Below are 16,474 nucleotides of genomic sequence, written 5' to 3'. Positions count from 1 at the left end.
CAGGTACTTAGAGAATTGGGATTTTGGGGGCACAAAATGGAGGATGCACCATATATAAGCAACTGGCAATTATAGTCACTTGTTGAAATAGTTTACAGTGGCCTGTGAGGCACAAGAAGGAAGATAGCACAGCTTCATATAAGTATAAAATGTTAGATTTTTATATCCTGTGTTTTGCTGAAATGTGAAAGTTGCACAATTATTTATGCCACACAAGTTGCATCTAATAAAAAAAAAATCCTGAAAAAAATCAATCTTCCTTCCCATTAAAACAATTCTCCATTTTCTTTCTGTTAACTTTCTGATACTTTCACTTAATGTCACAATGCTCTGTGATTACAGAAGCCACGAATATTTATGAAAAAATGGACCAATATATCAAATTAAATAGAATATATGCACCGGGGAATATTATCCTGGAGTATTTGTCGATGGCATGAGTGTCAATCCGCATGCTGACATATCTCTGGTTTTTCCTCCTGCCCGAACCCCTCTCAGACCCCAGCGCCAGCTGCACCATCATTCGGTCTTGTTTATCTCCATTCTCAGACACGTAGTGCCCCAGCTCGTTCACATCACCGTCGTTGTAACTGCCGTCCATCATCATGGGCCGAGGCTGCGGTAGGCTGCATGCACAGGGAAGCTGTGAACACAAGGAAGTGTAGGGTGGTTTTGAGTTGTGTCCAGGTAGACACAGACACCCCTTTCCTCCTTGCAAAAGCAGAGGAGGAGACAAGCCTTGGACAAAAGGGGGAACAAGAGGATGGACCTGGGCAGCAGCTTTTTGCTCCTGCGTTTTCATGTCTGCCAGACACGGTGCAATCAGGGAGAGAACGGGACTGTCTGTGGAAAAGCTAGTTTATCTTAATCAGGGCTAACAGCCTGTAAATAAAGGTTGGACCTGTACCTCGAAGCTGAGAAAGTCAGAAAAGAGCAGAGGGAAACCACAAGGAGGAATGTAAGAATCTTGCCCCATTCGAAGAGAAGAGCTTAGGCTGAAATTTTGGATGGTCACCATTTTATGTAGCGAAGGCAGAAGGGGGAAACTTGGACCGTTGCATAAACTTAAACTGTGCCTGGAGAAAGGTGTGGGATATCTGCCATGTTACCTGAAATCCAAACCACAATATCCATCTGGTGCTGCTCATGGGTTTGGATCTTTAGTATAAAAAAAATCTGAAGGTAAAATCTTAAAACCCGTCCCATTTATACGGGCAGCGGAGGACTACACGTAGGATGCTAACTCCTTCAGCTCTGAAGGAAGAGCAGTGAGCTTGGGTGTGGGTTGTCTGTAGCAAATCTTCGTGACCTGACATGCCTCGCTGCTGGTGTCTCTCTGCACACACTGCATTCTGCCCAGGAGGCTGAGAGCAGCACACCGCAGCTGAAGACTTTTGAATATTTCCAGACATTGCCGTACCTTTTCCCAGAGGTGTAAAGCTGCATCAGAGATAGAAAAGCTCACCTTGTCCCGCAGTTTCCTCACCTTGTCCCGCAGTTTCCTCTCCTTCCGCTCTTGCACTGTAGTCAGGTAATTCACTGCTGCGTATTCCAGCACCGAGAGGAAGACAAACACAAAACTGACCCACAGGTAAATGTCCACGGCTTTGATGTAGGAAACACGAGGCATGGAGGCATTCACGCCGGTGATGATCGTCGACATGGTCAGCACGGTGGTTATCCCTGGGAATACAGCAGCAAAGAAATCATAAGACACTTTCAAACCAGAATTTTCATCACAAACACAGCTGTCGTTACAGTTTCCTGACCTCTGAATTTACCAGGCAGTATTGTTTTTCACATTTGGGTGGTGGATTTCACTGCTCAAGGAGGGTCCAGGTAGCCCTGAATTCTAACTGGGGTTTTCTTGTCTTCTCAGTGTAAACAACTCTAGTTCTGGTGTCAGAGTGTTGCTCTCCCGGTTCCTCAGCACACCACCAGCCCCGCACCCCATGGCCAGGCAGCAGTGCTCTGACCTCATGCTGGCTGCACCCCCATCTCCAGGCTCAGGACAGTACCTGGAGGGGTACAAGGGCATTGAATTGGATGTGATGATCCTTATGGGTCCCTTGCAACTCGATACGTTCTATGAGCCTAAGATTCTGATTATTTCACCTTCTATTTCAACCCCTCTGCAGCATGGGCACAAGCAAAGCCTGTCTGCTGCTGCTTCTACCAGTTTCCCCAGGCCTGTGTTTTCCACCTGATTCTGGCAAGTCCTGCTTTGTGGGAAGTCACAGAAGTCACCAGCTGTCTCTCATGCATGGTCTGTGCCTCCTGTGCTTCCCTGGAGCAAGAGCGGGGACTAAATAGGGTCCATAGGGCAACGCTGCCCCATGTTGCACCATGAGCCAGCACAAGAAGCACATCAGCAAGGGCAGGAGTCCCCGCAGTTCAGGGTTATCCTCGCTCTGAGGGAGACTCTCTGTTGCCCTCTTTTTTCAGGGGCTCATTATGTCACATTAACGATCCTTATGAAAATTGGGATGATGTATAGGAGCACAAAGGACTGAATTCACAGGACTATGTAGGTGCTAAAAATGACTGACTAAAGGCAGTGCCTACGTCTTCCAAAAAGCCATGGCACAAACCCTGATGTGCCCTTTAATGTCTTAAGGCAACGGATGCTGTTTTTAAACACGGACATAGGTAACTGCCTCGTTACCATCTCTGTTATGCCTCTATATATCCTCTCCACTGAGGAATATGATTTTAATAATAAATACAACTCTGAGGTGTATCACCTGGAATCAGCTGAAGCAAACTTGGGCTCAAAGTTTGCAGAAACATGAACAGCAGTTTGCTAAGGGCAAAACATCTGCTTTAGAAGATTTATGTCTGTATCACAGGTCTGCTTTGAGGGTGACTTCTCTGACATATGGCTTCATCTGTCTGAAAGATGCTGCAAAAGGGGAAGCTGAATCCCTCCCATGATACTGCTCATCTAACTGTCCACCCTCCCTCCCCTAACAGAACTCAATAAACTGAAGTTTCCTCAGGGCTGCTAATACTGATTCTTACCTTCTCGCTCTCTGAAGGATACTGGCACTTCAGCTCTGTACGTGCCCTCTCTCTGCCAACAGCGATAAAAGCAGAGCAGGGCGTTTGCTCTCTGACTCGCACCGTGTGCAGCTGGCACTTGTGCAAGCAGGGAAGAGGGAGAGTTTGTACCGTGACCAGTCCCTTGCAGGGGGACACACGTGTGGCGTAGCTGATTTCCATGCCACAAGGCAATGTGGGGGCAGTGCACAGCACAGGGGATTTCTTCTTGACATTCAAGGCTGCAGTTGCAGTCTCTTAGGACTGATGACAACATGATTGTTTTTACCTAATGGGACTCTGGCAGGAACTGCTCGGCGATCAATCCAGAAGGACACCCAGGACAGCATGACCATGAGGGTGGCAGGGAAGTAGGTTTGGAGCAAGAAGAAGAAGATGTGTCGGCGTAAAGTGAAGTTTATGTAGAGACGATTGTACCACCCTGTGTAACAGAGAGAAGGAAAAAGAGAAGTCACACCAACATCAAACTGCTTCGAGAGACGGCGATGTTGCATCAGAGGAATAGCGCCTCATTTGCTCCTGGAAAAACACAGTTAATGACCACAGATCATTGCAATTTACAGGAAACACTCATTCCTGAACCAACTGTCAAAGTCAAGGTGTCTCTCAGGACCATATCTTCCAGAGACACATAACCTGTGCCCTCGGAGAGTTTAATTCATGTCTAAGGCTTGCTGTGATCTTGAAGAGTGATTGTCTCTCCAGACTATGGAAAGACAGAAGTCTGTCAGGGCCAACGGCCTCGGCACAGAAGCAAGGCAGTCTGATTGCCCAGAGGAACACCTCCCAGGGGGCAGTACGCCGTAGCCACGGTTGAGAGTGAGAGCTTGCACTCCTTCTTCCCCAGCCCACTCTCTGGCAGACACTGTGCTACCCACCTGTGCTGCTGTAAAAGGCAAGCTTTGTGGTGGTGTGAAACTCCTGGATCAGGAACTGGGACAGCGATATCCTCTCATCTGTTTTTAGGGAATCGTTGCCATTCTTCCAGTAAAGCATGAGGTCATCTTCAGTGTAGGCATCTGTGGGAGCAAGGCAAACCTTGGTGCAGTGCACTGAGCCAGTTGCTATCACACCCAAGCCCAGGATGGGTGTACACACCTTCCAGGCTACCTGCAAGGTCATGGCTGGAAAGGCCGAATGCCACCATCTAGCTGAGAGCTTGCCAGTGGTGGGCAGGGTTGAGGCAAGCAGTGGTCTAGCTCATTGTCACAGCCCTCAGGCCTGATGCCCGGTGCATTCTGTAAACCCTTCTGTTTCTTTAATAATTTTGCACACATACTATGTGTGTCAGGTAGCCCACTGTATCAGAGCTTGAAAAATTGTCCCTTATAAACATCCTAAAATCAGAAGAAAAGGAAAGGAGCCTTAGAGGAGGTAACAGGAGGAATAATCTAGCAATGGTCTCAGGCAAGAAGGAAGACAAACTCTTGGGCAAACCTTCTGCCTGAGATCCACGCATGAACATTACAGGTCTTGCGTTTTTAATACATGTGGAAATTTGGTAATGTTAATCCTTTCAGATGGGTTTAGTAGCAGCTCATCCCAGACAGGGAGAAAAAACCCTCACATGAATGTATTAAAACAGAATAAAGATTGTAATTTCTTATTGCAAGCTTAAGAAAGAGAAGAGAAAACCACCTGAAAAGCTAAAAGTTTAAGATGTCACGGTATGAAATTTACCCAGTTCATATGTGATCACACTTGGGACAAAGGAGCTCCGTGTGTATATAAGCTGCGTTTATGTCACATAGTTTAAGAAACGTAAGTGCAAGGTGACAAATATCCCCGTCTCGTCATGGTTTCTACATCACGTGTAAGTAGCTGGTGCGTGTGAATGGCGCAGGGCCGTTTGATTGTGCGCTTGAGGGCTCCTGGGAAGCGGGTGCTGCTGGAGGCTGCTGACATGCAAGCAAGCGGCCCAGATCCCCTGGGGATGGGGTGGCAACAGGGCGGCTTGGCTGGCTTCAGGGACACTGGCAAGCTAGTGCTCTCAGCTGTTTTTTAAAAAAACTGCGTTGTTGCAAACGCCACCTGATTCTAGTGAAAAAAAATGGGCAAAGAGTTTTTCTTAGTGTTGAAGTTGGCTGACTTTTGTTACAGTCCCATGAAAGCAGCAGCAGTTCAATTATTGATATAATTATTGATACGATTAAATACAGTTTGGGTGCCCTGGGGGTGCAGCCCTTGGCTCCCCTACACCTTTGCTTTACTTACAGCTTTCAATCTCCAGAGAACATGTCTGTGTATCCAGGGGAAAGCGACTAAAATCCATGTTGCACATTGCCGTTACTGTAACTCTAGGAATAATAAAAAACACCCCATCAAAATCCCATCTTATTACATGACTGAAAAATAGTAAGGCTGTGAGTTTGGTTTTTCTGTTAAGTAACTGGCCAATAACTGTCCACTGAAAATAAATACAATCTGTTCTGCTAAAGCCATTCCATTTCAGTTAATCAATTCATTCATTCATATCTTCTGAATAAAGCAGCGTTAGAAAAGATGACTAGAATGTTAGGCCATTAGCAATTGCCACTAGATGACAAAAATATTGGAGAAGAAAATGGGAAAGGGCAGAGAGGACTCTTCCTCCTCTTTGACTATCAGCAAACATCTCTCTGCAGAGATTTGTCCTTTCAACAGATGCTTGTCTGATAAAATAATTTCCACTTGTCAAAGCCATCCCAGTACCATGAGTGGTGCAGGTAGTTTTCTCTGCACACCGTGAATTTCCAGCTGCCCGAGAACCCAGCGATCACACATGGGTATCAACCACCAGAGGGCACAGGCAATGCCTCCTGTTAGGGCTGGAGCTGGTATGCAGCAGAGACCACGGAAACGTGCTACCCATCAGTCAAAACCTCTAGGCTTGCCATAGTCCGATTGTCTCATTTCTAATAGCGTATTTTTGTGTTTGCACAAGCGAAGACAAAGTCTGGCAAAGAACCTTAAAAAAGCAGACACCAGGGAAAAAGACAATCTGCAGGCAAAGGCATTCAGCAAAGGCAGGCAGGCAGGCATTAGTGATTTGTTTGCTCTTTAGGGGAGAGCAGCATTCGTTCTTCACCAGCATTCATAAAGCACTGCAACCTCCTGTTGCCACTGAATAAAACAATTAAACCCTGTCAATTTGCTATTCAAGATGTTCACCACCATTTTGTACAGGACAACTGTTTAAGCATAAGACTGTGCGTGACAGGATCTGAATAGTTTGATGTTCCCCTGTTCCCATCTTCTTTAGACAACCATAAATGCTTTCACAGAAATGCAGAATCAGAGAATCATCAGGCTGCAAGAGATCTTTCAGATCATCCAGTCCGATCATACATCTTGCACTGCCAGGGTCACTAAACCATGTCCCTCAGCACCACATCCACATGTCTTTTAAACCCTTCCAGGGATGGGGACTCCACCACCTCCTTGGGCAGCCTGTTCCAATGCTTCACAGCCCTTTTTATAAAGAAATTCTTGCTAATATCCAACATAAATCTCCCCTGGAGCAACTTGAGGCTGTTTCCTCTCGTCCTGCCACTTGTAACTTGGGAGAAGAGACCAAACCCCACCTCACTACAACCTCCTTTCAGGTCGTTGTAGAGAGCGATAAGGTCTCCCCTGAGCCTCCTTTTCTCCAGACTAAACCACCCCAGTTCCCTCAGCCACTCCTCATAAGACAGGTTCTCTAGACCCTTCAGTACGGATGATTAGTATCACACAGCTAAGGTATAGGTATGTATAGGCATGCACGCTGTAGCTGAACATTATGGGATTTTATTGTCCTTTTTTTTTATTATACTAAATACCTGAGCAAACTTTGCAGAGGCCTAAGAACACCTGACCTTGTCTAATATTCTGAGTGAAGAAAAAGCTTTAATGATGAGAAGGTAGACACTGCTCAGGCTGTGAATTCCAATGACGAGTAAGTTAAGAAAATTCTTGTCGAAGAGATACACCACAGGGAATCAAGAAATTATTTGCTTTTCTTCCTTTCATAAAATCGTAAAACACCTCAGCAGGCTGAGAAGTTGATCCCCTCACCTCATGGCAGGCTCAGCTCTCCCTCTGCCCTCCTAAGGTACCTATCTAACATGCCCTTAAAGAACACCACTAGCAATGTGTTCTGCTACCTTATTGTTAGTTAAATCTACGCATCTTGCTGATCCTGACCTCCTATCAGCCAGATTTTCCTTCTTTTTTGTCCTTTGGAATACATAATCTATTATCTAATACTTTGTTTATTTATCATGTATTTTGCTGTTTCCTTGCTGTGGAGATGATGACGACATTCTTGCACCATAATATGGTACAGCAATTTCCTCTCTACTAGGTTTTTCTGGGTCATTCGGCAATACTTGTTTTCTAACCGGATGGAGCTGCAGCCAAGAAAAACGGAGGCACCAATTTTAGTTTCTTTTGGAAACTGACAGAAGCTCCTCACTTGTTGTCTCCAAGTATGAAAGTGTTACTTATCAGAAAGAAAAAAAATCCTGGTTCATTAATGTTCAGGCTTAGGTCAGCTATGTTGCTCTCAAAGCTGACCAACGAGTTGGAAAATAGGCAGAATTGGAAAGGCAGGCTTGGGATCACCCCTCAAACTATAGGACAAAACAAAGTTTACCCAAAATGTCCCCTTCAAGGAGCTTTCAAGCATTTCACATGAAATGTGAGCAAAAAGCGGGAAGAGCCAAAGTCAAGTGTTTGGGTTTTGCTAGCCACAGATGTGAGTCACCAGGAGCTATACCCTTGCTCTGAAGCTTGTCACTTCACGTGCTGAACGATATTCCATCTGTCTGGTTGGTTACCAGAAAGCTGAAGTTGTGCTCAGTATTACTTATACTTCCTCATATTTACCTGTAAGAATAGATGTTGCACATTTTGCTAGGCACAGGGACTTTGTTGTGTAGTGAAGTGGATAACTACAGCTGCTCTGGAACTTCAGTTTATTACCAGACATTGCCCTCTTTCTTAGATTGCGCCCTGCAATCCTTAGATTGATCCCTGCTCCCCTGGGATCACAGCCCCCTGGTCCCTGGTGAGCTGCCCCAAGGGACTACCCCATCTGGGCACAGCTTCCCAACAGCAGGAGCAGGGGCTAATCACGCTCACTAGATGAAGTGATGCTGGTGGAACCAGCAATGTTGGCATAGAAATTGGATGCCTGTGACAGGCACTGATTGAAGGTGCATGGGAATTCAGGTGTCAGTGGTTGGTCAGCAGATTAGTTCTTTTTTCTAGTTTTTTTCCTTCGGTATGAAGTCATGCAAAGCCACGATACAGGAATCGGTTGAACCGTTTTCTCTGTCGCTCTACTAATAGCTCACATTGACCAAATGCAGCTTTACCTGAGGCTATAAAGTACCTTCCCATCTGGCTGGACGCGCAGCATGACGTTGTCTGTGGTGGTGTCATGGATGAAAGAACGCTTGGAGTGGACAAAGAACATGTCAGGGACCCAGATCTTTTTCACCAGCCTGCCGTCAAAGGTCATGCTTTGGTTGTTGGTGCTGGGGAAGGACAGCCTCTCATCTTTCCAGTAGTGTCTCAGATAAAGCGTCATGGTGAAGTCCTGCAATAAACAGACTTGTGTGACAACTTGGACCTTATTGGCATATCAGTGATTTCTCCTCTCTGAGGCAAACCACAAACGGTAAAGCACCGTTCCTGAAGGCACACCCACTCCCTGAGCTGCAGGGGATGCGACCGGCTGCCGCTTGTTTATTCCTGAGGTCAGACTTACTGGGTTCAAGAAATCAGAGGCCATCCAGGTGGCGAATCCAACTCTGAAATGCAAACGCTGCATTTGGTGTTCGAGAGCCGCTCCAGGGACCAAAAGGCAGATGTGCCAGGGCAGCAGTGGGTGGAGAGTGCTGCCAGCCACTTAATCCCTCAGCCACGCGATGCTGCGTTCCTGGAGTCAGCAGTGAAGGAGCTGTGCTGCCCCCCATGCCGCTCTGCCTTCCCCCAGGCAGCTGGAGGAGTGTGCTGCACTGCGAGTGCTTCCTCCAGCACGGCCACCGAAACCTTTATCAATCAGTATCCGACCAAAACGTTTGGGTTTTTTTTTCTCTTTCTCCCCACATATTGTAGTTTTAGGTCTGAGGCATGCTGCTTCTCTTTGAGCACTGTTGTATTTGGAGTCAGACCCCAGAGGCGTGTACACTGAGTTTGCCTTTTTCCTTATTTCAGAGGAAGTTCTCATGTATCTGAGGATAAACTCGCACAAAAATGTTTTCAAGCGTGGTATCTCTGAATGTAGCAAAATACATTGCCCATAAACTGAGGGAAGTGTCTAAGACTGACTAGTCTGCCCTGGTGTCTGGCATAGACGAAGTCAGATGGGTTTGGGCTGGGGTTTTTTTTTTCAAATTAACTTTTTTAAAATTATTTTTTAATTATTTGACATTTGAATTTTTTTTCCACAACACTTTCCAAGTATTTTGAAATACGGGGTTTCTGCAGTCTTTTTTTCAGTAGAAATGATTTTTTTAGAAGCAGTCTGTGCTATTATTATACTAGAGGCTAATATAGTTCTTGGGAAATGCTTTATATCACATCCTGCTGAAGCTCTCAAAGCCACTGACCACGTAATTTCTGCTTTTTCATTTGATCCATTCTATAGCGTTCTTTAACATCTTTTCCTTGTATTCAAATAGTTAAGCTTATTTTGCAAGGCCTTTTACATTGACTCCTGTGTGATAATGTGTCCTTCAAACAGTATTAAATGTTCTTCAGTGAGAAGTCAATGTTTCCCCTTTTTGCGTAAATCTACATTTATGGTTGCTGTGGAAAAATCAAGTGTTGTTGGCTTTCATTATGAAAGATTTATTAATACTAGTTTTAGGCTATTAAACTGGGAAGTACAATATTTTACAACGCATTATCTGAAAATCCCCCAAGCAACAACCATATAGTATCTCCATCTTCTTTTGGTCCATTTCTCAGAGACACTATTAGCTCTTCCATTATGTTGGTTAGTGAGGTTCCAGTTGTGGTTAACAATCTGGTTTTTCCCTTCTTCCCGTCTGTCCTCCAGATGAAACAGCTGCCCCACACATCCTGCAAAAGCTCTGTTGATTTCAGGGTCAGTGGCCCATAACAGATAATTACAAATTTTAAAATTAGTTGGACAAAAGGAATCTGATTTGTGACATCTTAATGAAGTTTTATAACATCCTTTGTTATTTTACCATTTTCTTGCAAATGATCAAAAAATAGGATGAAAAAAAGGAAAGATTGATATATCTAACTCCTCAAGCTTAAATGCAGTACAGAGTGAGTACCTCTGTCACTGGTGTCTCTTCATTTAGAAAACAAGCAATGGTCTTGCAAAGCACCCTGGCCTTTTTTTCATAAAGTTGCATGAGTTAAAAAGGAATTGATTCTGAAAATATAAAATCTTCTTCATCATTGTTTTGCGAACAGCCACAATTGACCTTGAATTTTTTTTTTATCAAAGGCCTTTCAAGTGCGTTTCCCATAATGTTGGGTGTTGCAGCACAAATTTACATGAGGAGCAGGGACAGTATTCAAACATTAGGGGAAGTAGTTCAAAATCATAATGCCTGCTTAAAAAATGAGTGCATTTGTTGGGGTTTTTTTGCTTTAAAATCCTCGAAGTTAAGTTCTTTCCCTTTGCTTTCAAATCTCAAAGTTTTCCAGCATCTCTCTGGCCACCTTCACAAGCTTTCTCCTCACCCAGAAGGGCTGGAACCATGCCAGGAGAGGCAAAAGCTCGGAGTCCCCATGACTGGCTGCCAGAGTGCCAACAGCACCAGAGACAAGAGGACAGGGACAACTGGGGGGGTCCCCAGGGCTGGGGAGATCGTGCACCCTGCTGTGTCTCAGCACTGCAACTCTGCTATACCCTGCATGTGGCTGGTTGCCCGCAGATAGCCCAGCCCGCTCCACAGCTGGAATAGCCGCAGTGAGAGGAGCGTGGTGTGCCACTGGGGCAGCTCTATACCCTGCATGTGGCTGGTTGCCCGCAGATAGCCCAGCCCGCCCGCAGTGAGAGGAGCGTGGTGTGCAACTGGGGCAGCTGCCGACCTCCAGCTGTGCTGCCACGCAGCCGTGGTCCTGCCTTCGACATGGGAGGAGGTCGGGTGCAGGCTTATTAACCTGTGGGTGTTCATTAGGAGCACAGAGAAGCTGGGGCTTTCTGTGAAGGCTTCAGAGCTGTTTGATATATTTGTTGAAAGAAAAGTATTCTGTGTTGGTGTGTGATTTTTTTTTATCTCTTCCAAAGCAAAAGCTGAGCTGTTGAGAGACTCTGGGGATGCTCTAACAGGCTCTGGGTTTTGAAAGAGTGAATAAAATTGGTGTAGGTCTTGCAATGTACATGCAGGATCATCTCCTGTTCCCCTGCTGTGCTCCGGCTCTCCTGGGCGGGCTGTTGTTAGATGTCATGTATGCACATAAAGTCTTCCCATGGAGAATCTCCTGCAGAAATCATACCTGACTTTCAGCAGTGTTTTGTGATGAAAAAAACCCTCCAGCAAAAATCAGCAAGACCAAAACCTGCACCACTTCAAGAGCGTTTGGAAGACTGACGGGTTTCACGTTACTAATTGTATGGTAGGAGATGAAGGACAGAGACTCAGTAAGGAATTTAGCCTGTGCAGAGCACCAGCATTAGTCCTGCTGGCCCCTGAAATCCTAATTCTGCATCAGGGTGAAGATACAGGAAGGACCAACAGAGCCTTATGCTGGTCTCCAGAGTGCAGCAGGAGCGATACAACTGCTAATGCACCAAAAGCAAGTTCTCAACAAGCTTCTTCCCGCTGAGCTCACTCTGGCTGCCCTGTCAAGAGCAGGACTTACCAGTCTGAACCAGTCTGTGTTGCTCTCAGGATGGATACGTGGCTTCTGGGTGGGAGCTAACTGGCTCATGACCACCTCAGAACACGACCAAAGCGAGACTGTGTCTGCAGTATATCAAAGTGCCTTAAAACTAAGACATTAATTGGTCTCCTCAGAGCTTGTAAACATGTTATCTCATCTTAAGAAAATGTAAAAACCCAAATCCTTTGGGACAGTCTTGGCAAGTGTTGTACCATTTTGTCCTAGAGAAAAGAGAATGTCAGATTTCTTCCTTCTGCTTCAAGAGAGAAGAACTGATAGTGTGAGGTCAATACAAGTAATTGTCAGCAGATTCAGATGAAACCCGAAGCTGCCTCCTGGAGGCTGCATAGTGTCTATCCTTGGAGGTGTCCAAACCCCACAGACACAACCTGAGCAGCCTGCTCTAGCTGTCCTGCTCTCAGCAGGGGTTTGAGCAGGACGTCTCCAGAGGTCCTGTCTGCCCTTGGCCCTTCTCTGACTCTTACCATGTCCACCTCAGAGATGCTGTCCAGACTTTCAACTTGGACATCCACCCCAACAGGAATTGCAGGGCCTGGGGGGGAAAAATTAAGAGTTGACAAAGTATGAACCTGGTGAGAGAAAGTAATCCTCTGGCCTTCATACCTTAGAGATAAAAATAGATGCTCAGTCTAAAGTAGAAACAACACAAAACCGATTGAAAGTAGAAGCACTTTAAATTCACAACAAAAGCCTCATAATGACAATCAAAATCAGCAAGAAGACTGACCTGTTACTGACTTGCTCTTTTTATTATGTCATCCCACATGCATCCCTTCAAAATATAAAAACAATTCCAATTGCTTTTAGCTCTAGCTTGAGTCTGGGTCTTCCAAGATGAATGCCCCGCAGAGCATCCGTTCACATGGAGAACAGTGGCAACACAGTTAAGGAAATGTGGGAGAGTTATTCCGAATTTTTCCCTCACTTCTGCTCCCCTCTCAGACTGATAACATCCCAGAGGGTTACTCCATGTGTTTGGCTTTCACATCACTTGGTGCTCAGCTGTGGAAACGACAGGGTGGGGATGTGTTGCAGGGCACGGGCATGTGCCACTGAGCCTCGGGGTCCCAAGGGGCAGGATGCAGCCATGACCCCACGTAATAGGGATTTCAAGCTGTTTTCCTTCCTCCAGGCTATGACTAGCCCCTTGTATACCTCCAGCAATTACAGTGCGGAGATCTGTCAAGTCAAATAATGCTCATGTTAGTGGACTGCTATGAAACTGAAACCTTTTTAAATTAATTGAACATGCTGGTATTTGGTATATCGAGCATTTAGCGATAAAATCTTCTTCCATCAGAGTATATAATGGTATCCTGGATTTGAATGACCATCTGTCAGCCAGAAAGGGTAGATAAATTACAACATTCTCTAATCCGACGAGCTGAAAGAAAACGTGTTCTCCTTCATCCATTTCCCTGAAAGCTTAGGTTGCTCTAGCACACAGCCACAAAACTGTGAGCAGCATTAACACATGGCGGTCAAGATATATTCTTTTGGGTTGTAACTTAAATGGCCGGGTAGGTAAGTGTGGTACGTGATTTGATAATGCTCACTCATCGCCACAGAAGGACAACATTTTAGAATTTCTCCATCATCCGGGAATAAATACAAAATGTATTTGCAGATTTTTATCAGAAGAAAGTGCCACTGAATACCGGGAATATTGTATTGCCTCTGCTCACATTTCTATGCCTTTGACTATGCTGTTTCCTTCTCCAAGGAAGAAGGCTATTTCACTGCACCCCTATCCCCCCGAGCGTGTAATGAATTCACAATGGAAAATATCAAAAATCAGGGACAGAAAAGGCTCTGCTTGTCAATCTGCTTGTTCACCCGAGTACACGTTACAGTACAAAGAAGTGACAGGGTGAAACAGGAACACCGACAAATGTGCATGTTTCATACCTCCAAAACCTGGTCTCATGCTGAAGTCATGGTCATCTATTCGCAGCAGCTGCTCTGACTTCATCAGGGGAGATTTGGTGATGTCAGGGCTTCGTTTTAGGATTGGACTGCCAGGAAGAGAGAAGCACAGCTGTGAGCCCTGAGCAGTGCTTGTGAGAAGTGAGCGCCTGCTTCGCCCCATTACCCCTTAGACTATTTACCCCTTAGACCAGAACCATGCCACTGCTTTCAGTGGTTGGCAGCATGTCACTGAAAAACAATTCCAGCCCTCGACGCACCACTTCGGCACCTGTGATAATTCTGGCACCGAGAAAACGTTTGTTCAGTGACACTTTGTCTCTGTAAAATTATCTCTGCTTATAGCACAGTTTGGAGACAGCCTTTCAAATGTGTGTGCTGGAGGAATAGTGTGCGCGGGTGAGCGGGGAAATGCAAACAGGGGACAGACATTTCTGACATTGAGTTATGGTGGTGCATGAGGTGAGGAATCAGGGAAACAGTATATCATATAAGCTACTGGCTGTAGCCCAGGAACAAAATGGAGACAGGCTGGGAACCAGGCCAGGAGGCAGGCCATCCCGTAACTTGGAATAAAATGATTAGCTCCTGCCCCAGATTTCTAACGAGGATAAAAAGGAGCATTAAAGAGCCTGGAAGGGTCATTCCAGAAGCTGTGGGAGTTGCACCACATGCTGGGCAGAGGATGCTCTGCTCTAACTCCGCATACAAACTGCAAAATGCTGTTTGGCACCCCAGGGCTTTGGCTGGAATGCTGGTGACAGCAGCTTCTCAGTTGCTCCGTCATGCAGGTGAAACCTTGCTGCCCTGAGAGCCAGCTGCATGCCAACCACTCAGGAAGCAAGAGGGCTCAGAAATGGGAGGAAAGGTTTTTCTGGTGCTCAGTTTGAGAGAAGACGGCATGCTCAGAGAAGCTTGTCTGAATACACACAAGACAAGTCAGAAATAGATTAAAGGAAAACAGGACAACAAAGAAACTTGGTGGGGAATATGTTCCTGAGATAAAGCTCCTCCTAAATGAGACTCCTTAGCCGTGCTGTACTTCTCAGGCTCGTGACAAGCCAATACAACAATCAATCACCAAACAGAGACCAGCAGCCTTATCAGTGTCTCCTCTCTCATATGCAGAGCTTTATCTGTACTAAAGAGTATCTTAGAGAGATGCTCAGTCTCAGTTTAATAAATTGTGGTGAGTTTTCTACCTGCACTGAGTTTTTCTAGTCATGAATTATCCCTTAAGCATTTTAAAGGGTGGCACCTGCTTCTGCTTTAGATTTAATTCAGCCTCTGAAAGACCCGTGGCATTGTGAATGTGCATCAGGGTAAGTTTATACCCGGTTGAGACGGGGAAGTCATGTTAGCAGGTCACTGGCAAAACCTTCAACATTTGTGAGCAGGCTTGCCCGAGCTCAGAAAGGTGCTTTCTCCCTGGCAGTGACAGAGGGAAGGATGAGTGGTATGATAGGGAGCCCATGGATGGGCTCTCAGCTCTGCAGAAGGGGTGCTCAGAGGGAAGACACCCGCTCACACAGCATAGGCAACATAAACTGTGCAGCAGCGCAAGGCGAAGCCAAAGGGGCTGTGGCAAATGGTCATTGTATCACACCTCACATCCGTGAGGGTGTCACGCCCTGTGGCTTCCTTGGGGGCCCTCTGGATCCTGCTGATGGATGCCAAGAGAGGGTTTCACCCACCTGCCTTGCTTGTGCGCCTCGCCATGGGTCTCCCGTCTCTGCCGCTGCGGCCGGCTGCATGGAACAACAGGAAAAGGAAGAGCTGAGCCAGGTGGTCGTGGGGCGGGTGGGTGAGGACATCAGAAAAGGAAGCACAGATCCCCACGCCATTACCTTCTGTCACGTGTGAAATGGCTCTTACCTTTTTTTGGTACCTTTTTGCCAAAGACTAGTGTCAGGCTGGACGTGGCAGAGGGGGTGGAGGGTGGGGATGTCAGGGGCTTGTGACCAGGACAGGGCAAAAGGAGGAGAGTAATGATTTTCATAAGGGGGGACACCACCGGTTTTGACTGTTTGTCAAAAGACCTGGGCAGGCGTCTCACCTCCCTTCTCCCACAGCCATGTCCCGTACCATCGGGGCTCTGGGAAGAGGCCACGCTGCATGGGCCAAGGTGGACAAACGGGGGCCTCTGCCGGCAGGGAGCACAGCCATTGCTTCTACTCACCAGAGGCAGCTGGGTATTTTCGTGAGAAGAAAATGTTTTCAAAGTATTCCGGCGGGGGGGAAATGTAAAAAACTGTGGAAATACTTGTTTCTGTTTTCATACTGTCTCCCAGCTGGCTGTCAAGAAATAACTCTCAGATGTTTTGCCAATATCTTACGTTATCATTAAAGGAAAGAATATTGCTTTTAGCAGTGCAAGTGCTAGCTCCAGCAAAAGTGATGTTTTAAACATTAACTCATTTTTAATTAAAAGTGAAAAAAAATCATCTTCTCTCTATAATAATGACTAACTCTAATCAACCCCACTAATGAAAATTTTTGCCTGTTAACATACATTTCAACTCCTCTGCAGAGATTTATAGTATCAAAACTCCTTTGGCAATAATGACTGTCTCCACCCAAGCACCTTCGTCCCTTTGGTGAGCAGTGGCCAAACCCCAGGCCTTGCAGG

General features: G+C 46.0%; 1 protein-coding gene across 2 annotated transcripts; it reads right to left on the bottom strand.

The window, feature by feature from the left end:
• Positions 1-355: 355 nt before the first annotated feature.
• Positions 356-15,589, bottom strand: GABRR1 (gamma-aminobutyric acid (GABA) A receptor, rho 1). Of its 2 annotated transcripts, XM_010137181.1 has the most exons (10): positions 15,540-15,586; positions 15,104-15,106; positions 13,828-13,934; positions 12,384-12,451; positions 8,400-8,623; positions 5,275-5,357; positions 3,939-4,079; positions 3,329-3,481; positions 1,487-1,683; positions 356-643 (listed from the first exon to the last, which is right to left on the bottom strand). In XM_010137181.1, the coding sequence occupies exons 3-10, from the start codon at positions 13,889-13,891 to the stop codon at positions 356-358; spliced, it is 1,218 nt and encodes a 405-aa protein (XP_010135483.1). In that variant the 5' UTR covers positions 13,892-13,934; positions 15,104-15,106; positions 15,540-15,586. The 2 variants fall into 2 exon arrangements, with proteins under 2 accessions (XP_010135483.1, XP_010135482.1); XM_010137180.1 differs by lacking the exon at positions 15,104-15,106 and having other exon boundaries at positions 15,540-15,589.
• Between the last annotated feature and the right edge of the window lie 885 nt (positions 15,590-16,474).

The sequence above is a fragment of the Buceros rhinoceros genome, unplaced genomic scaffold (genome assembly GCF_000710305.1).
Source record: "Buceros rhinoceros silvestris isolate BGI_N320 unplaced genomic scaffold, ASM71030v1 scaffold15735, whole genome shotgun sequence".
NCBI lineage: Eukaryota > Metazoa > Chordata > Aves > Bucerotiformes > Bucerotidae > Buceros > Buceros rhinoceros.
Note: the sequence above shows the minus strand (reverse complement) of the source record. Positions and strands in the feature narration are given on the sequence as shown.

Coding starts and splice junctions, on each gene's coding strand:
- GABRR1 (XM_010137180.1), bottom strand. CDS start 13,891: ATGAAGTCAGAGCAGCTGCTGCGAATAGATGACCATGACTTCAGCATG. Junction 8,624..12,383: donor GCATCTCTGAGGTGGACATG/GTAAGAGTCAGA, acceptor TGTTTATTGCAG/GACTTCACCATGACGCTTTA. Junction 1,684..3,328: donor TCCTGCCAGAGTCCCATTAG/GTAAAAACAATC, acceptor CTGTATTCCCAG/GGATAACCACCGTGCTGACC.